Source organism: Cavia porcellus, unplaced genomic scaffold, assembly GCF_034190915.1.
Source record: "Cavia porcellus strain 051 isolate PalLab524CR breed Dunkin Hartley unplaced genomic scaffold, mCavPor4.1 scaffold_30, whole genome shotgun sequence".
NCBI classification, from domain to species: Eukaryota; Metazoa; Chordata; class Mammalia; order Rodentia; family Caviidae; genus Cavia; species Cavia porcellus.
Genome location: NW_026947513.1, coordinates 7,014,596 through 7,034,633, shown reverse-complemented (window position 1 = coordinate 7,034,633; position 20,038 = coordinate 7,014,596). Strand labels below are relative to the sequence as shown.

The window sequence follows — 20,038 nt, the reverse complement described above, 5'->3', positions numbered from 1 at the left end:
TCCAACCTCATCCTCTGCTGGCGCTGGGCGGGGACAAGGGTGCATCATGTAGCATCAGGGATGGCCCATCATTGTGGCAGCCCTGATTAATTCCAGCCGAAAGCAGCACATACTCAGGAGGACAAAGACCATCAGAGACCAGCTCACAAAGGCAGACAAATGTCCTCTTTAGGCTAAAGGGAGGGGACACATCTTTAAGGGTCTCGTCATCTTTTCTACAAAGCAACACTATTTTCTTTTTTCCTCTTTTAGAGAAAAACATACTTTTCTTTCCACACTGTTTGTGTCTTAGTGCATTTGTGTTGCTGGACTGCCTCATCATTATTGATATATATTATTAATAAGTATTAATAATAGTAATTCTGTTTGGTAAAACAGCACAGAATAATTGTTGTTATTAGCCATAATATTTTCTGACTCTTAATTCGGAAGTCTTTTATGGAAGTAGCAGTGCTATGAGTTTATAGTTAAAAGAAAATTAAAATTTCTGGAGCTGAAGAGTTACTGTTCCAGAATCTTAGTATCAGAGAGAGGTTGCATTCCCACACAGAGCACCCAGGAGCCCCAGAGGCAGCACAACCATTGAGATGCCTTGAGGAACTTTTCCTCATGTCCTGATAACTTGAATATATTTTGCAGGAGGGGCGAGAAGGTTGGTAAACCCTGCTGTTGGTCAGTCAGCCAGTTCCAGTGTCTGGCCCCTGAATCTTCATGGTGCCAAGGCTCTGAAAGCCCAGCCTGTCTCAGAAAAAGTAAATGCCCAGTAGGACCAAGCCGTAGTGCTGCCTCCTGTGCTCATCTCTCCCCATGCTGTGGCTGCATCGTAACCTATAATGGCGACAGCCCCATTACAAAAAAGCTAAACACTTCTCTCCAGCGGTCTCAGAGGTTTGCCATTTAAAAACAGATCCATACATTTGGACATGAGCAGAATGTCATCTCAAGAGACGGCACAAGGGAAAAATACCAATGACCAGAAAGCCTTGGTATAATTTAGGCCACACTCCCTTAGATGTAAATGAAGATTCACCTAACCCATGGTTAAAAAAAAACCCAACGCTGCAAATGGTTTACAGGTTACATTGTTATGAGTAAGGTTAATTAATTTTTCAGGGACACCAGAATATATTATTAAGTGTCCTGGAAGAAGTAATTTCATAAGAGTAATTTCCAGAAGGAGTTTATTCACCTCATGTTGGTAAAAAAATTTAGTGCAGAAAGTACCGTAATTTACTTCTTTTGAATAAAGCTTCCCCACACGGCTGGGACTCGCTCACTCTGACCCACTGTTTCTCATGTTCCCTCTACAACACCATAAAAATTTTCATTTGTTAGTTCAAAATTTATGTGATGGCTTCCCTGCGCTACCTTAGAGGTAGCTCAATGTTTGTGTAAATTAGAAATCTTTTTCTTTTTTCAGAAAGTAGCTTTTTAAGAACTTTTAGGGTTGCAACCTGGAACCAATCTGAATACCATAAATTCAAAGATTACTCTCCTGTATTAATGTACCTAATATAAAAATGTCTGCTAAGACATTCATTTGTTCATGCATTCATGTATAAACCCATATATTCATACATTTAATGAGCTATATAAGCAACTACTGGAGAATATTGGCAACGTTAAAAATTGAGTGGGCAAGATTTTTTTACTTAAGGTAGTGATAAGTAGCAATTTGGGGGGGAAAATACAAAGTATTAAGCTCTTTAGGAGGTGCAGATACAGCCTTGTAGGAAGTCAGACACTGACGTTATGACCTGTGAACAGATTTAATGAAATAGGTTTCATGGAGGAGATGGAGAAACGGCTGACTTGCAGTTTATCACTCAACATGGAAAGAAACCATAGTCCTGGGGTGGAGAGATCAAGCACCTGAGCAAAGGCACTGGGGTAGGGTAGCAGCCCATGAAGGGATGATATGGTTGGAGCATGGGAATACAAGATGTCAGGGTAGCAAGTAGAAAGAGATGAGTGTTAGGTCATAGAAGGTCGTTAGAACCAGAGGAAGAGCTTAGGCTTTGTTCCTGAGGCACTGGTAGCCTTTGAAGGTTTTATAGCTGGGCAAAGGCATGGTAGGATTTGTACTTCAAGCTTGCTGTGTTTCTGCACCTATGTGAACTGGGATCTTATTAAAACACAAATTCTGAACCTGTCCACAAGGGCAGGGCCTGAGACTCTGCATGTCTAACCAGCCTCAGGGTTGCACTGCTGTGGCTGCAGCTGCTGCTGCTGCTGACCTTTGGACCCCATTGTGAGCAGCGAAACTTTAGGGAAGGTCCTTGGAGGAGGCTGGAAGCCAAGGAACCTGTTAGGATTTGACATGCATCGTTACCCTGGCTGGCCAGATCCAAATAGGAATTGTTTCTAAAAGTCAGGCTTGCTCCACTCTTCATATGTACACAGATTTCCATTATGAGCACAGCAGTCTGGTGTCCAGGTACAGTTGTTAGTAGAGAGCAGTGCAGATTTGCTTATAGCTGAATACAGACTTTTGAAAGTATAAGGTGGATTTGGCTGGAAATCTGTATCTGAGATTCATCTACGGTCATCAGAAATGTTAAAAAAGAAATGGCAGTGTCAAAAGCCAAAGGGATCCTTGTGATGAGAGCAGTGAGGTTTGGGGCCAGCAGCCAGGACCTGCCGTGCTCAGTTGACCACAGCCTGCAGGGAAAACAGCGTATTTGTTGTCTCACGTGATCACTGTCTCTTCCTCCGTGCTCCATCCGCATCCTGCAGTTTCGTTTCCATCCTGCAGTCCACCTCGTGTCACTGTTTCATTTCTTCTAGCATTCCTCAGCATATATGTTTTTTAATCAGGGTTCAGCCATTTAAAAATGTTAAAACTTTAATTGGTATATAAACATTGTATATTGTTATAATTCGTGTCTGAATGTCTGCTCAAAGCCTCATGTGGTCATGGGAGGTGGGCTTCTCAGAAGCTGCTAACTCTAGAGTTTATGATTGATTCATGGTCCAATGGTGAGATTAAGGATATGAGCGCTACACCTGCCCTAGGGCAGGCAGCCTGTGTACAATATAAGGAACAGAAAAAAGTTTGTCTCTAGTTGCTTTTGGTGTCTTCTGCTACCAGGAACTGTTGTTGCTCCTTTGTCATGTGCTGTCCTGCTTTGGAACCAGTCAACTATGGACTGAAATCTCTACAAACTGTGAGCTAAATAAACCTTTCCTCCTTTAACCTTGGGTATCAGATATTATGGCTCAATGATAAGAAAAGTAACTATATATATATAAAACTATATATATATATAAAAGTAACTATATATATATCTTATGTTTCATATATACTTTATACACATAGAATCACTATGACAGTGTGACATTTCAGTAAATGTTTAAAGATCACTTCAGAGTAATTGGTATATCCAGAATCTTAACTGCTTAGAGAGAGAGAGAGAGAGTGTGTGTGTGTGTGTGTGTGTGTGTGTGTGTGTGTGTAACATTCAAAATCCTCTGTTTTAGCAATATGTGAATAAACTTTATCAACTCCATAACCAGTCTTAAATTTCTTAAAACTAGAAGTATATATTAGGTAAACAAATGCTAAAAAAAGGCATTTAGTTATTTAGTTAAATAAACAAATGTTCAAAAACACATACTAGTCATTTCATAAATACTTCAATGCATTGTATTTAAATTAAAATGAGTAACAGACAATAATTTTACATATTATAGAAATTTTAAGCTGCATTTGAACACAATCTAGCAGAATCTTGCATTATTAGACTAGTAATACAAGCATGCAAAAAAAAAAAATAGTGCAGAAAAGTGAAATTAAGGTTAAAGCCTTCCTGTACTCTTGCTGCGTGCCCTGGCCCTCTGACTTCTCCCCAGGGGTAACCTACACCTTTAGCCTACAGGTTGTACATCCCTAATCTGAAATCTGAAATGCTCCAAAATTGGAAATTTGGGCATCACTGGATACCACAGGTGGAAAATTCCACAGCTGGCCTCAGCTGACAGGTTGCAGTGAAAACACAGGCTAAAAATACAGTTTACTTCCAATATTATGATTATGTATAAAGTATATATGAAACATAAATGGATTTCATGTTTAGACTTTGGTCCCATCCTCAAGAGATCTCATTATAGTGTATATATGAAAATACTCTAAAATCCAAAAAAGTCTGAAATCTGAATCTCTTCTGGTCCCAACATTTCCAGTCAGTTCTTTCCCGTGGAAAGAATTTTACAACTCTGCAAGTGTACTTCCCTTGTTGGTGGCCTCTGAGATCCTTTCTAGGTTTCTACTATTAAAAACAAGATTAGAGTGAGCGTACAGGAATATGTATTTTGACACGCTTAGGCTGATAGCCACAGATAGATTCCTAAGCAGAGAATCACTGTGTCAGGATAAATGCTTTTAAGGTTATGACATATTATCCAAATGGCCTATCAAACAATGTTACTATCTTCTGTTGTCTTACTTTCTAGGATTGTACCTTTTCCCCCTCATCCTTAGCAACACTAAGCTTTATAAAACCTTTGAAATTTTGCCAGTTTGATAGATGAAAAATTAAATCCTGTTGTGACTTTAATTGCTTTAATTATGAATGATGTTGTGAATTGTTTAATGTTTGCTGTCCGTTTGTTTTTCTGTGAATGGCCTGTTTTCATTCAATATTTGTTGAAAACTTGGCAATCCGAGGAACAAATTCTACACACAATAGCATGAGTAAATCTTACAAGCCTCATGTAGATAACAAAAGGAGCCAGACACAAACAAGCACGCCCAGTAAGATTCCTGTATATAAAATTAGAGCCCAGGCAAAACTCCTTTTGGCTTTCTAAATAGGACAGCGGTTACTCTTGGCAGAAGAGAAGGGACTAGGAAGAGGGTCTGGCGCACCGGACTGGGAGGTGTTGAGAGGGAACTGGTGATTTTTTTTTTCAGCCTAGTTATGTGAATGTGTTCACCTTATGAACATTCACTGTGCTTACTACACTGTGGGTCTTGACTGTCCCCCAGAGGCCTCTGTGTTGGAGACTTGGTCCTCAGGGAAGTGCCAGTGGGAGGCAGTGAGACCTTCAAAAGGTGGGGCCTGGTGGGAAGTCTTCAGGTCCCTGGAGGTGTGGCCTTGAAAGGGGTGGTGACGCACAGCCCCTTCTTTACTGTCTTTTGCATCCGCACCATTAGATCAGCTGTCCCTCACACTCCCACCAAAATGTGCTGCCCAACACATAGCCCTGGAGTCAGTGGGCTGGCCGTGGGCTGGGACCCTCTTTCTTTATAAGTTAATCATTGCAGTGTCTCTTATGAGGATGGAAAGCTGACTGGCTCGGAGATGTGTATTAAGATACGTCCACATCTCCCTACAGATGTTATACTTCCATTTTTTTTTTAAAAAGGTATATTTTTAAGCTGTTCTGTATGTTTAGAATATGTTAGTCTTGTGGATTTAAGGATTTAAGTTCTAGAATAAGAACTTGGTACATTCCCTAGCACAAAAGAGAATCCAACAAGTGTCGGCTGGGAGTGGCACGTATGGAGATTTGAAGGGTGTGTCCCCTGGCTGGGAGGACAAGCATATGTGGCCAAACTGAGAAATGAGGCTGGAGAGCAAGGCAGGAGCAAATCAGAGGGCCTTGCCGAGGACCCAAGGGAAGGAATCACAGTGGGTCCCGGTCAGCAAGGCCCTGATAAAAGGCTGTAAGCAGAACAAGCCTTGTCCAAACATGCTCAGCTCCTTCCTGAGCCTCCCGCAGTGCTGCAGCTCCCCACTGCCCAACCTGCAACCTGCTAATGCCCTTCCTACATCTGATAGCAAGCCTGATCACAGCAGGGCTCTGCGGATCCATGCAGGAGTGCCAGGGAGTACACCCAGGCCGTGCTCCCTAGGCCAGGACCTGTGTACAGGCTAGAACTAGGCCACCTCTGGCCCTTTCACGATGCTTACTTCATCAGTGTTTGGTTTCTGTAAGACACAGAGCCAGGTGTTGAATGCACGTAGCCAAGCAGTAAGAGTGACCCTGCCCACCTGCTCCCCAGTCGGCTGAGCCCGTCACTCATCAGATCTGGAAGGCACACCAGTGAGTCCTGCCCCTCACTTTGTACCCAAGAATGGAAGCTATGTGAGTTGTTCCAACCGCAAAACAAGTGAGCAGGGGAGACAGTGCCAACACCTAGGGCTCCCCATTGTCTCCGGTCCCTCCCTAGGTGTAGCTGTAGAATTTCTACTGTATAGATGAGCCTTTGGTGATAAAGACTTACTGTTGAGGGAGAAAGCTTGAAGCTGCTTTCACATATAATCTTTTATGTGGAAGTCAGCAAACATTAGGGGCCTGCATCAAAGCACGAGGTGCTGATGGAGAATGGGGGCGGCACTAAGTTCCTCCCCCACTATCCAGCTTCCCACCTTGAAGGCAGCTGGAAACCGTTCATTACTAAAGAGCCTCAAGTCTTCCCAGAGCTGCCAAGACAAAACTTTTGTCCTTGCATTGAATACTTAATAGGCACAAGGAGCCCCTATTAGAGAGGCAGCCAGAGCACCCAGACACCTAAGAGGATGGTTCTGAACCCCACGAGGTGCTCTGTTTGCAGCCATCACACTTACTCGCCTTTTGAATGTGGGTCCTGTGTCCCCCTGCTGGCTGGACTCCAGTGCCTGGCATGGAGCGGGCACTGCCGTAGGGCCTCGGAAGCCATCGCTCTCTGATGGAGAGGCAGAGCGAAGGCTGAATGCTGCCAGAGTTTGACGCTGTTTTCACTCTGTTTTCAGGGGAGGCTCAGCAGCAGGAAGGAGATGAAAGTTGTGTTGCCGCCGAGGCGTTGACAGCGCCCGAGGATGGTGGGAGGCCCGCTGTCAGCTCCCCAGCAAACCCGAGTCATGGGAGCCAACGCAAGCACTTTCATCCTTCATTACCCCGGCTACCTTCTGAGGAGGAAGCAGTAAACAGGCTTGGAAGGGAAATAATTAAACTGACAAAGGAGCAGGCGGCTGCAGAACTGGAAGGGGTCAGGAGAGAGAGTCCCCTGGAGGGATCAAAGAGCTCATCCGTGGGCCTGGGCCTGGCCTCCAACGAGGAGCTCCCCAAATCCCTCCTGGACAGCTTGGACCCCACCCAGCCGGCGGCTGAAGCTGCTGCCCTGGAAGACAGTAAAGGAATCTCAGGGGATGAGGACACAGGCAGTGTCCTGCAAACATGAAGGGGAACAGAGTCCAGCACGGTGACACTTTGCAGGCACCAGGGATGGCGAGAAAAGAATGAAGCGTCACAACACATGCACAGGTCGCTTTCCCCTAAAACACCTCAGCCTCTGCAAATGAGGAATGGCTCAGATCCTGTCGCAAACTGTGAACGTCCCGACGATGCCTGCGGGGTGTGATTTATTAAACACAGGTCCTCAAGCTTCTCGAGTGTCATCTCTTTCTGCCAAGGATGTGCGGCTGTGAACAGGGCCAGGCTGCCATATGGCTGGTCTTCGGCCTCTGTCTTTCTGTCAGCATTTGTTTTATTAGAGATAAGATGTTTTTCTATTAGCATTTGATGTTGTGGATCAAAATTATGGAAAGAGCTGGAATTGGAGGGGATTTTGAGTCAGGGCTGGTGATGGACAGGCAGCTGGAAAGAAAGAAGTAATGGAGCATCCTGTGTCTTCGGGGCCCAGTAGACCTCCCTGCATGGGCTTTCTTGGCATCCTGTCATTGGCCCTGTGCGTCAAGGTGCCCGCTGGTGGGTGGAAAGGGACTGAAGTGGCTGAGAAGGTTGGCCTTCTGGAAGGAAATCCCTAGTCCCCATAGAGGCCTGTTTGCATACTACTAGAGCTGAGTTTTCTAGCCTGTAAATCTGGGGGATTAATTGATTGGAAGTGGTGGAGGAGGAGGAGGGCCTGAGACTCCCAGAGATGATGTGATTCTTTGCTTCTGAAAAGAGATGAGAGCTAGAAGTAGAAATGTTTGTTTGCTTTCTTCAGCCTGTGCTATCTGTAGGATTTGGAGGCCATTCTGGGTTTGGGAAAGAGCAGGCAGTATGGTGTCAGTCTACTGTCCTGCACCACCTGAACCTAGAACCCTTTAGTGCTTCAACAGAATGTCTCTTTGGGGCCTCAGGTATGGGGTTTTAAAAGACAAGACACAGAGCTCGTGGTCCTGGTGGGGAAAGAGAGCAAACAAAGTGACCTCATCCAGTGTGGTGCGAGGAGGAGCCTGGGGGACTCCGGGCAAGGTCCAAGGGTAAGAAAGGAGGGTATGGCCAGTGCTGGTTCTTCTAGGGATGAGACTCATCAGTTCCACCTAGCATTTGGGGCTGCAGGAAACTGCAGGGTCTCTGAGCTGCGGACTTTCTACAAGCTGGACTCAGTTCATTTCTCCCAAGAGCCCCATACCAGATCCCACCACACAAAACACCTTGGAGAAGCAGCATTGCACTGCAGACACCTGCCTGCAGGACAAAGAAATTCACCCCAAAACCTGACGTACACACAGGTTCATCTAGGTGTGACGCCTGCTCATGGGAGGCTGGCCCCCACCGACACCTTCCTGCCAGGTTGCATCTCCTGGTGACGCTGCTGGCAGACATCACAGTCCTCACTCTGGTGGGGGGAGAGGGAGCGTGCAGAGCAAGGACCTGGGCTGGGTCAAGTGCACACCTTGGGGCCTCCGACTGCTTTTTCCCAGCTCCCCTGAGGCTACCCGCCTGCAGAACTGAAGCATGCTGGAACCGGTGCCCTGTCACTTGGGGGTACAAGGACACTTAGCTGCTCCTAATGCTGCTTCAGCCTTCCCCGTTCCACAGGGTCCTTCTGCTCCCTGGGGAACTCCATAACATCCTTTCCTGGCAGGTCACTTCTGCAGCTGAGGTGCTCACCCGAGCTCTGGTTTGCCACATGGTCAACCGCAGTTATCTCTGCAGGGCTTTCTGGATAGTAGGGCTTGTAATAAAACCCAACACATTCCACCAGGGCCAGGGAAACTGAGTCCCAGAGAGGCTGGGTTTGGGAAGCTGAGATCAGAGGAGCTGCGGCTTTAACAATGTGCCCGCCGTCGGTCTGGTAGTCTCTTGTGTTCTTAGGTGGAATGGGAGACAGGTTTGATCCTGGCACATAGGTAACCATGGCAACTCTCCATTCCCTTGTGTGACACTGTCATATCTCTGCTGTCCCCACCCGCGTGGTACCACAGACATTAAAGGGAGATTGGGCAACTACTCATGGTTGTCTTTTAGCCTTTGTGAAAGTGTGTGGCATTCTTCCCTCATGCCACCACACAGCCCTGCACGGACGTGGAACTTTCAGTAACAATTCACACCTGTGACACTTAATAATAGTGATGCAAACTCTACGGCATCACAAGAGCTTCAGACGTAGGAGGTCCCAAGGCTGCTTCCTTCAAGAAAGTCACCGATGGTCTGAGTTTCCACCTTCCATCTCCATTTGCCTCCATGTCTGCTACTTCCTCATGATAACAAGACGGTTGCAATAGCTCCAGGCATCACTCATTCTCACGTATGTCCAAAGGCAGAAGGAAGTTTCTCCCAACAATCTATGTGTGTGTTTCAATAGCAAGAGGCCCAGCTTCTGCCATATTTCATTACTCAGAATCTTCATATGCCTGTGAGTCAATCCCCCGCAAGAAGATGGTACAATGATAGGTTTAGGTGTATGAGGTTTACCCTCAGAATTGAGGAGGGGCCCTGTCCTGGATCTGTAGGCATGAGAGGGGTGACTGTCATATCAAAATCGTAAGTTAGAGGCGCAGACTTAAGGAGATTTGAGTGGGCGCTGTAGCATCTCCTCTGAGCCCCGCGGTTTCTCCTTTATCCCGGCTTTGAAAGCCGGAACGTTAGGGTCGGTGAGAAGAAGACTGCACCCCCGCTTCACCCGCTTCTCTGTGGTCCCCTGCATTGGAGAGGGTTTGTCCCTCCGCTGCAGGCCCGCCTGTCCTGAGGCTCCCGCAGACTTCTGAGCTGGGGTAAGGGACACAGGGCTGGCAGGCCTCCTGATGAAAACGGGGTACACGTGCTGCACCCCTGTACAGCTCTGTTCCTGCAGCTGCTTGGCGTGCAGTTTTACATACAGGTGTTTGTCTTTAATTAAGGCCTGCAGAAAGGATTGGTGTTCATAAGGCAGGCGGCCCTGGCTCCTTCCCTCCATGCCGCTCCTGCCCCCTCCTCCCCCTGCTGCACCCCCACTACCACCCAGCTTCACTGCTAGGAGGCCCCGACCCCGCAGCCTCCTGTCTGATGGCAACCTTAAGGAACTTGGTTAGATTTCCCTTGTTGCTTTGCTCTTCCCAAACGCATGTGTCTGCCAGCCAACTGGGGCGCGAGAAGTTCAGTCTCTAGGGAATTCTGAAGACTAGCTCTCTGAGGTTTTCTTCTCTGTCTCTCTCCAGTGGCCGCGTGGCTTTGCCCTCTGGGTTTTCCAAGCCTCTACCAAGAGGGTGCCCTCTGGCTTCACTGCCTTCCCACTGCCCTGTGGCTGGCTGCCTGGCGCTCACTTCTCTTTGCAAAAGGTCCCGATTAGATGGCTTTTTCCCTCTACTTTCATTCCAGAAGGCTCCATTTGAGACAATCCTTCTCAATAAAAACCAAGGTACCATCAGAGGTTTCCAGTTAGAGTGTCAAAAACCCAAAGCACTGTCCCAGGCTCATGGCTTTACCACATTCCTTTCCCCCAGATGGCTTTCAGGATGGAGAAAAGTGCAGACAGAGCTGCAACTAGGAACTCGGGAATCTAATTAGAAAGAAAAGCAGAAATAAACAAGGACTGGTCTCTCCATGTGACGGTTGTGCACAAAAGCAAAGCCAAACGAGTCGATCCAGCATGAGGGCAATTTGACATGATAGCTGTGGATGTGCTGCCTTCTCTTTCTTATCAGGTCTTTGCTAAACAAGACTGTTTCTTCTGGATGCACGAGAGAGTCTGCATAGCGCTGGGAAGTTTGACTTCGGAGAATTTGTGAGAGCTCAGGAACACATTTTGGGATTTTAGCCAAGGCCCTGAGGGCCTGTTAAATGTAAAACAATTGACTTTTTCTTAAAACCAGCTGCTCTTTGTAGTTTTATGTAAAGAAAGATGTAGCTTCTCTTCCTTTGCAGGCCTGACCATATTAGAGTCTATGATCACTGTGTATCATAACTATATCTTGTTTTTACTTGAAATAAAAATGTGATGATTTTCTTGATGTAGGTGACTAATTATCTGTATTATGTATGCCATTCTCTCTCAGCACCGGGCACTGCTTATAGCATATTGTAGCGACTTACCAGTCACAATCTGTCCCTTAAAATTACTTCATCATATGGTAGCCATGAAAAAATACGGTGAATGTAAAGATTTTATGCATTCAGTCAAAAAAGGCAGATCTAAAATCAGTTGGTTTATTTCCTGCAGTCTTTCAACTGGACCCAAGTGCTCACTGATTTGCTCTATTTTTTCACGTTTTTAGTATTTCTGTGTATATGCACTAAAAAGCCCTACTCGGGGAAAAAAAAACTCACTGCAATTCTGAGAAAAAGCTTATCCTAAGCATCTAAAGATAGCATTTCTAATTATTGTCTACATTGTGTTTAAACTATACAAACTTGAGCGTTATTCTCACTTTACCAGCTGTGTCTAGGTAGAGTCATTGCATCAAACGCTTCTAATTTTACAAAAAGAAATCAAAACAAGTGTGTGTTTAGGTCCCAGTGACAAATGCAAACCCTGTGAGTCAAATGGGCAAACTGATTAGCAAGCTGGCTGGCAAGTCAAAACAGCAAATATAAGGAGATTAACAAAATAGGTCTGTAAGATGAGAGGAGCAAAAATAGACTCCAGGGGCCAAGTCAGGTCCAGTGGGCGGGCCTGGTGGCTGTCTGCCTTCTGGCTCACAAGCCCCCCCTTCTCTTAGGCCCCTCCCGCCAAGAGCCATGATAGCAGAGGTTCTCTCTTCCAGCCTCCCAGGGGTGGCAGAAATTCTTCTTAGAAAACTCAAAGACGGTGACCTTCCGTTCACTGACTCCTAGCTGTGTGACGTCCTCACATGATAGCTTTGGTATTTTTCTGTCTTTAGCCACTGTTCTTAAGTAGATCCTTATCAATGTGATGCTATGTACCTCTCATGAGTAACACTTGTGATAATCTTCAGAAGAATCCAGGGTATGATCTTATCTTACAAGAACGAAAACCCAGGCTCAGACAAATTAAGCGACTTATTTAGGCCACACAGCATGAAGTAGAGCAGAGTCAGAGTTCAGACAGGGGTTCTGACCCCATTGCTATCGGGTGCAATCGAAATATTCAGCGTTTATATTTTTTAAAATTACAGCGAGAGACGCATTGCTGTTAGTCTCCTTCTGAATACCCTGCCTGTCTTCCAACACACCAATCCCATTGTTCTTGGCACTTTCTGAAGCAGCTCTGGAGGTCCTCTTTCAGGAGTGTCTTCAGCTGCACTGTGCTGGCTTCCTCAATATCCTGAACCAATTCAAAATGTTACCTTTCACTGCTTATTCTGCCTTGGGGAAGTGCTAGAAGTCACATAGTACCAGATCGGATGAACAGCGTGGAGGAGGAGACACTACTGTTCGATCACCATACTAGATGTGATGTGTGATAGAGTGTTGTCACAGTGGAGGACGCCTGTTACCCCTTTCTCGGGCCATTTTCCAGACACATCACTTCCCTCACATAAAAACACGACAGTGTGTCCTCATCCTCTTATCGCTGGATCTGGGACTGTGAGATTTCTGGCTTTTCTCCAAAGTCAAAATGACCATGAAACATAAACATTTTGAATCAGGTCAGAACATGGAGGCAGCCAAGCTATTACAACTGAAGACAAGGAACAGGACTCCCAGAGCAAGCAGCAAGAATGATGGATGAGGGTCTCTGCAGCAGGGGGAGCACTGGGGGGCGATTAATAGCAATGCGTCTTTTTCTTATTTAAACGTTCATCAGGGCTTTCGAGCTCACCTTCCACGTGCGGTGCTTTGTCCTTAAGATGAACTACAATTTTGTGATAGCATTGTTGTTTGCACTTCACTTGTTTCCCCCGCCCGGCAGGATTCTCCGCCAGCCCTCTTCCCAGGGGCACAGTGCCTGCTTGGCAAGTATGAGGTCCTGAGTTCAGTACCCAAACCAAAAAAACAAGTTCAGGCTATTCCGAGGCTGCTGCTGATTCCCTTCCGTGCAGTCTCCACTGAAAATTTCACACCAGTAAGGACCAGGTGGTGGAGCAAAGACAGCAGTCTTTTCAGTTGTCGCTTGAGTTCAAGCAAAGATTTAGAAATAACAAGTTAGTCCTAGTTTGCGGTAAAAATAACCACTGGGGACGGGTTTTTGGCTGTGGTTCAGTTTGACTCACTGCTTGATGAGCCCAGGTGAAATGGGAGCTGCCTCTGGGCGGGGAGGTTAGCTGGGGAGTGACGCCCCCTCGAGGCAGGCCACACACAGGTGCTCCAGCTTGGTGAATGAAGGTGTCTGCTCAAAGCTGCTCTAGTCTACCACAGGTGATAATTTGCATAAAGGGACCTGGAACCCCCCCCCCCCCCAGGGCCCAGTCAAACTCAGCCTGCAGCTTCTGCTCCCCTGACCCCTGTGCCGCATATCATCCTGGAGAATGCTAACAATCCCAGCTGGCAACAACCACCCACCGTGACCTGCCCAGGTGTGGCTTCCCTGGTGCTTTCTTATTACACCTGGGAAACAATGAACCAAGGCCGGGCGGGTCCCATCTGGCCTCACTCCCTCCCGGGCCAGGGACTCAACATTTCCTCCTAATGGACCTCCCCCGCCTTTTGGATTTCACAGCTCTGAGGCATATATGACATAATATGTATGCACACACACACACACATGCACACGTGGGTACACACACTCGTGTACACACATGAACTTCTACCCTTATGTAATTCTGGTGATTCCCATGGTGGTAATCCCAACTTGGAAAGGGCACCATCATGCATGACTGAACATTGTTCCAGTGGGGTTATAGCAGGGAACACATCCTGCAAAGGTTTGAGAAGTTCTTTTTACTATCTCAAGAAAAGAGAGAGAGAGAGAGAAAGCAAGAAAAAAAGAAAAAAAAAAAGAAAAGAAAAAGTGAAGAGGGGAAAGGAAGAAAAAAGGAAGTTTGTTTTGGAAGAAAAAACTCAGATAAACACAGTAACCAAGGAAGGCCTGGCGCAGGACTGAACTGCCGAATTTTTACTATGCAACAGAGCTTGTCAGAGACAGCCCTGAAGAGCAGCTCTCCCCAGGGGGTGCGGGCAAAACAGCAGAAGGCGCGTGGGGGATGGTAACTTCTGGCCGCACCACTAGTGGTGTGAACACGAGAGGGTCCCTGGGCAACCTCCCACGCCAGGGAGGAGTCTAAGGGAGCAGGTCTTTCTTTCTTTCTCAAGATTGAAAATGATCTCAGGGGTCACAGGAGGGGGCTGTGGGGTCTGGGGCTCAGGGAGGAAAGGGATCTCAGCAGGAGAGACCCAAGGTGGATGCTGTATTTCCACACACCTGGGGAGGGGGCCTGAGAGTTTGGAGCTCATCGGTGGCCCTCAGAGGGAAGCATCTTGGCCCACGAGGAGACCTCAGGCTGAAAGATGCGTGTGGGTGCAAAGGTAGAGGGGCTCCAAGGCAGACAGGTCAAGGGGCACACAGCATTTTCTCTGCACACACAGGGGCCCTGGATATGTGGAACCGTATAGAGGGCATCTCCTCCAGCCTGGAGGTAGGGCTTTCAGAGTACACAAGGGTGTCCTGGTGAGGAGGATCCTTAGGGTATACTGGGGTGGAAAGGCACCGGAGTACAAAGGAGTCTCAGGGCACACGTGGTTGTTAAGACAGAGAGGATTCTGGTGGGAGGTGTCCTGGCAGGAGGGGCTCTCGGGGCGCACAGCGGTACATAGAGTGTCCTGGTGAGAGGGCTCTCGGTGCATGGGGGTGTTTTGGGAATGGAGCCCTTGGGGAGATACGGGACTCTTGGGGCACACAGGGAGATCCTGGCATGGTGGGGTGTCCAGGGGGATGAGCGTCCTGCAAGGGCGCATGGGAGTGTGTGGGGTGTCCCGGGGAGGCGGTGGGTGGTCTCTGATGCACGGGGGCGCCCCAGGACGCTCAGGCAGTGGCTGTCTTGCACTCGCTGTCGCGCCGCCTCTTCTTGCGTTCCATGTGCTCCCGCGCCTGGCGCGTCCAGGGCTCGGCGCCGGTGGTACCCACCACGCAGCAGGCGAGCCTGGGCCCCGCGTTGCCGTTCTGCACGCTGGCCGGGTTGTTGCCGCGGCCAAGGTCATCCTCGCCGGCATGGACCACCACGGAGCGGCCCAGGATCGAGTGCGGGCCGGCCAGCGAGGCGGGGAGGCTGGCCTGGTGTTTCCAGACGCGGCCGTCGCGCACAACGAAGTTGCCAAAGTCGCCAGGGTGGTGCGGGTGCAGCACGGACAGCGGGTTGTAGTGGGGCCCGGTGGAGTCACAGCCCTGAGTCAGGTCGCCGAACTGATGCACGTGGATGGCGCGTTTGGAGTTGTTGGACTCCTCTGGAAAGCCCTCTAGGTCGAAGAAGGCCTCCAGCCTGGCCTCAGGTGCAGACTGCCGGAAGAGGACGAGGCCAGTCACCCGGGGTTGCTTGGCGTCCAGCGTGGCGGACGGCTGCACGCGACACACTGCGTGGAGCGCTGCATTTGGTTGGCTAGCCGCCTCCCGCCGCTGCGTCAGCTCCTGCCAGATGTCTGTCACCTTGGCATACATGTCTCCGATCTGTTTCATCAGGTCGGGGCTGGGCTCCGCCAGGACCAAGCTGCTCAGGGTGTGCATGGAACCTGCTGCCAGAAGCAGGCAGCCACACAGCAGGGCCAGCATGGCTGGGGTCTGCACCTGAAGGCGCCCCATGGAGACAGGGCAGAACACCTCGGTCATTTGAAATAGCAAGTCTCAGGGTCCCTGCCCTCGACAGATCCACCTCATCCCACCTCCCGGGCTCCCCAAAGGGCCTTCCTGGTCCAGCAGACATTCAATTGGCAAATGGGCCTGCTTTATGTCCAGCGGACTGAGCAAGGTGCTAGGTTAGTAAAACTGGGTGAGATCCCATCTGGAGACACTCACAGAGCTAGGTCCCTTCAAGTCCTGTGGGTAGTCTGGAGAGAGACCCAGGGCCTTGCTGATGTCTGGGACCCTTCCAGACTCAGCTTTCTCCAGGGCTGACCCCTTGCTGCCCTCTTTCCACATCCTGCCTCCCGCCCTCCTGGCCTCCTGTCTTGGTCTGCAGGCTTAGGAAATATACTCGGTTTTATTAGGTAACCCAGCCCATACCAGGCAATAGCAGAACCTTAACCTTGAGGGAGATTGTGAGCAGCTGGCTGGTCCCCAAGCCAGTCCAATACAATCCTGTGATTGATGTTGGAACCTTGTGTTGCAGTAGGACAGAAAAAGTCATGCCCAAACCCTCAGAAGGCCTCCAGAAAGGATTCCCAGAGGATTCTGAGTTGGATTCTACCAGACAAGTAGCGGTTTACTAGCTAGCCATTTCAGGCAGGAGAGAAGGCAGGACATGCTCATGGTAATGAAAGGACAAAAGTTGGAGGAAATTCACTGTGGCCAGGACACTGCCTCTGTGACTATGGACAGCTGGGGATTGAGAGGAAACTGAGCCAGGGACGGAGGGACAGCTTTGCTGTGTTAAGGGCTGGAGGTGGTGTGTGTGTACAGGCCGGGGCTAGAGTGCGGGGAGAAGTGGGTGACGACGAAATTTTAAAAGTTCAGTATTAGATGCAAGAAGACTGAATTTTGAATGTCCTCACCACTAAGAAAGGAGAAGTAGAGAGAGAGAGAGACATGTTTCTCCTGTGCATATTGAATGCGACCCAATACCAGCAGCTTGAGCCCTTCCAGGGAACCTATAAATATGCACAATTACTGTGTCAGTTAAAATTGCTAAAAAATGTTGAGAGTTCACAAAGTCTGAGCGGAGAATGGATGACGCCTGGACCTTGCGGGTAGAGAGGACAGGAGGGTGATGGGAGTCATCCTTCTAGAGACCGAGACACAGAGCAGCTGTGAGAGAGGAGACCTCACCCAGGTGGAAATGAGCAGAGCTTTTCCAAAAGTGAGGGAGACCTGGGGTTCAGCACCGCCAACAGGGAGGGAGAGTGAGCCCCTGACGATGGCTGAGGTTCCTAGCAGGGGACACCCTGCTGCGGGGGAATGGACAGGATCCAGGCCCAGAGGGAGAGAGGCAGCGTGAGCCAGCACCCACAGAGGGTGGGGTGCTGTGGGAGTCTTGGGGAGCAGATTTAGCTTATTGTTGACTGCTCGTCAGATGTGGGCTTTACAAAATTGGATGCTCGGGCCCCACCCATGAGATTCTAATTCAGTGGTGGGCTTCCTTGTGTAAAGAAAACTCAAAGATTCTGAGGCCTGGGAAGTGACTGTGAGTCAGGTCTGGATTTGAATCTTAGTTACAACAAAAACAGTCGACCTTCAGGATCGGTAGGAATCTGGGGTCCCACGGCCACTCCTTCCACTCTGTGGATTCCAAAGTCCTTGGTGCTCACGTCCATTATATGAAACGCCAGTGAATTCCCACATAACCTACAGGTCTCCTCCTACACCCGAAGGCATCTCTAGGTTACTCATTACATTTTTGTAAGTGCTATGTAGATAGATAAATGTTAGACCGTATTGTTTAAGGAACAATGAGAAAAAAGTCTGATCAGTACAGACAGAGTTTGTTCAAGGGGAGCTGAGGGCTAACTGTCCTGTGACCTCCAGGGCTGCTCACTTTCAGCCTCAGGCTCCTGCCCTGTGAAATAAGGCCAGTCACACCAGCGAGAGCATGCTGAGGCCTGGGTGAGGTGTTTATAAATCAGAATTCTTCCACATTTTAAAACCGGCCCAGAGGGACTGACGATGCCTCTGAAGAACTAGTCTGAAGGTCAAGTACACTTTCAAGGGCCTTCTTTAAACCCAAAGTAGATGCCATTTACAAGAACAAATCCAGGATTGGGTCTGTATTCTCTGCAGAACTGTCATAGGAAGGCTCATTAGTAGGGCGATTACAAGAATGGATTCTGGACCTCATGAATTGAAAGCTTGATGGTCCCCTGGACTCTAAGAGTTAGCAGTCATTGTCATGTTTTATACAGTGCAGCAGCTAATGCTGGACTGCAAAGTGTCCACAGGCCTGCCTCCCCTCTGAGCCTCAGCTTTCTCATCTGCAGCAGAGATAGTAACACTCTCCTTAGAAGCTTGCTGACTGGCTGGAGACACTTAGAACTGCTAAAATGTGATCTGCTGCCCCTTACACACTGTTCAGGGCCCCCATGATGAAGCACCCAGCTAGGACCTGTAGCCCAGAGCCTGATATGAAGAGTTCTCAGCAAAGAAGCCACCAGTGGAAATGCTGGGACCATCAGTCCAGAAAGCCATGATGGAAACCTTAGAAGTAGCACGTGCCCATCCAAATCGCCAAGGAATAGCCAGGAAGGCAGGACAAGAAGCAAAGACAGTGATAGCCAGGGACCAGCTTCTGACTTGGCTTGGTGTGGCATTACTACTAAATCCTTGGGAGTGGGCAGGGAGGTGGGGGACTTCCCTGGAGCTTTCCCAGTAGGAACCTCCTCCTGGGGCCACCCTGATGCCTAGCAGTTCTCTGTGCCTGGAGAAGTTTTCTTTCAAAGCAGAGAACAAAATCAGGCTGTCGCTAGTCTCTGTGGACTTTGTTTTACAGGACTACATGGGAAATAATAAATATTTGAAGGAGCTATTTTACTGCTAAATCAAAAAAAAAAAAAAAAAAAAAAAAAGAAAGAAAGAAAGAAAAGAAAAAAGCAAAAGGCTTCCTACATCCAGGTAAGCTCTGAGTCCTACTTTTTAGGATTCTGCCCTCTCTGTCTTGGGGCCTCCACTTGGGGCCCAGCCTTTTGGGACAGCCTCTTGCCCAGTTTCACGGTGAACACGCAAGCTGGTTTTTTCAGTATCTGTGCATGGTCTGCAGAGGAGATAAGACTGTCAGAGAGAAGCTAACAGGCCTTGTCTTAACCTGGCTCCGTATCTGCAAGGATTTGAGCCTTGAAAACTCCTCCTGAGCTTTAGGTGATCTGTATCCCTCAGCTCCCTCCCAGAAGGAGCCCTTGGTGGGAGCTGGCGGTGGTCCGGCCAGGGCCTCACCTTCCATGCTTGTCCTAGTGTTGATTTTCAAGTACCTCCTGTCCCTCATTAGTTCCAGTCTCCAAGCCAGGCAACCTTCAGTGAGGCAACTCTGAGAAATCTACTTCTCGTAGGATTTCTTTTTGCTAATGCACAAGTCCTTTTGGACTGGCCTTGGCAGAGCAAACAGCTTCTTTCCCCCCATCGCCTTCCTCCTCATGGCCACACTGCTCCTCCAAAGCAGCCAGGCCTGTCCTTAAGTGTTTCCCCAAGACAAGGCCTCCTGCCCCAACCGACTGCTGGCTCTTAAGAAGCACACACTGAGAAGAACAGACCCCGTCTGAAGTTGGCACCCACCTGAACAGCCTTCCAGGAGACCTCTCCTCCTGCTGTGTGGAGCAGCACCAGTGGTGACGGCAGGAATTCAGGCCACCTCCTGGGCTGGGTTGTTTGTGAGCAGAGGGAAGCCAGCCCTTAGGGAGTGGTCAGTAGGAGGCAAGAAGGTCATTGGGCCCGTTTAGGGAGGAAAAGCCAGCCAAATATCCCTTGTTGCAAAATCATTTCGCCTCCTCCTCCTCCTCTGTCCCCACCTCCCTATCCCTTCCCATCCTCGGCCCCCTTGCCAAGTCTGCTTTTTCATGACGTCCCTGGTTTCTACAGACGTAGCCTGTGACCTTCAGCATGCAGCGGGGAGATAAACAGGAGAAAGAAAATAGCCTGTTTGGAGAGGTGCACAATGGCTGCTTTATGAGCGATCTTCCATTCCCCTCAGTGCCTCAGCTGTTGACTTATTTTTGCTGGATGCTGGTATGTGTTTAAACGCAGGCTCTTGGCATTCGTACGTGAGTGATGCTTGTTCCAGAATTTGGTGGTCTCTGTAAAGAGGTGAGCAGCACATCTCACAGTGCAGAGCTCTGGTTTTGTCTCTTCCCAACTGTGCTCCTGGACCCATGACAC

The 20,038-nt window shown here is 48.6% G+C and overlaps 2 protein-coding genes across 6 annotated transcripts in view; one reads left to right on the top strand and one right to left on the bottom strand.

Moving 5' to 3' along the window:
- Positions 1 to 11,144, top strand: part of Ccdc149 (coiled-coil domain containing 149) — an 89,410-nt gene extending 78,266 nt beyond the window's left edge. For all 5 annotated transcript variants that reach the window (XM_063240571.1, XM_023564070.2, XM_063240570.1 and 2 more), the window contains one exon: positions 6,738 to 11,144. In XM_063240571.1, coding sequence (XP_063096641.1) covers positions 6,738 to 7,165 — 428 coding nt within the window. In that variant the 3' untranslated portion in view covers positions 7,166 to 11,144. The remainder of the gene's footprint in view (positions 1 to 6,737) is intronic.
- Positions 11,145 to 14,134: 2,990 nt separating this feature from the next.
- On the bottom strand, positions 14,135 to 19,635 carry Sod3 (superoxide dismutase 3). The gene is made up of 2 exons (XM_003467399.5): positions 19,439 to 19,635; positions 14,135 to 15,811 (listed from the first exon to the last, which is right to left on the bottom strand). The coding sequence occupies exon 2, from the start codon at positions 15,794 to 15,796 to the stop codon at positions 15,056 to 15,058; it is 741 nt and encodes a 246-aa protein (XP_003467447.1). The 5' UTR covers positions 15,797 to 15,811; positions 19,439 to 19,635; the 3' UTR covers positions 14,135 to 15,055.
- Between the last annotated feature and the right edge of the window lie 403 nt (positions 19,636 to 20,038).

Excerpts from the sequence above, each read along its gene's own strand:
- Sod3 (XM_003467399.5), bottom strand. The coding sequence starts at position 15,796 with ATGCTGGCCCTGCTGTGTGGCTGCCTGCTTCTGGCAGCAGGTTCCATG.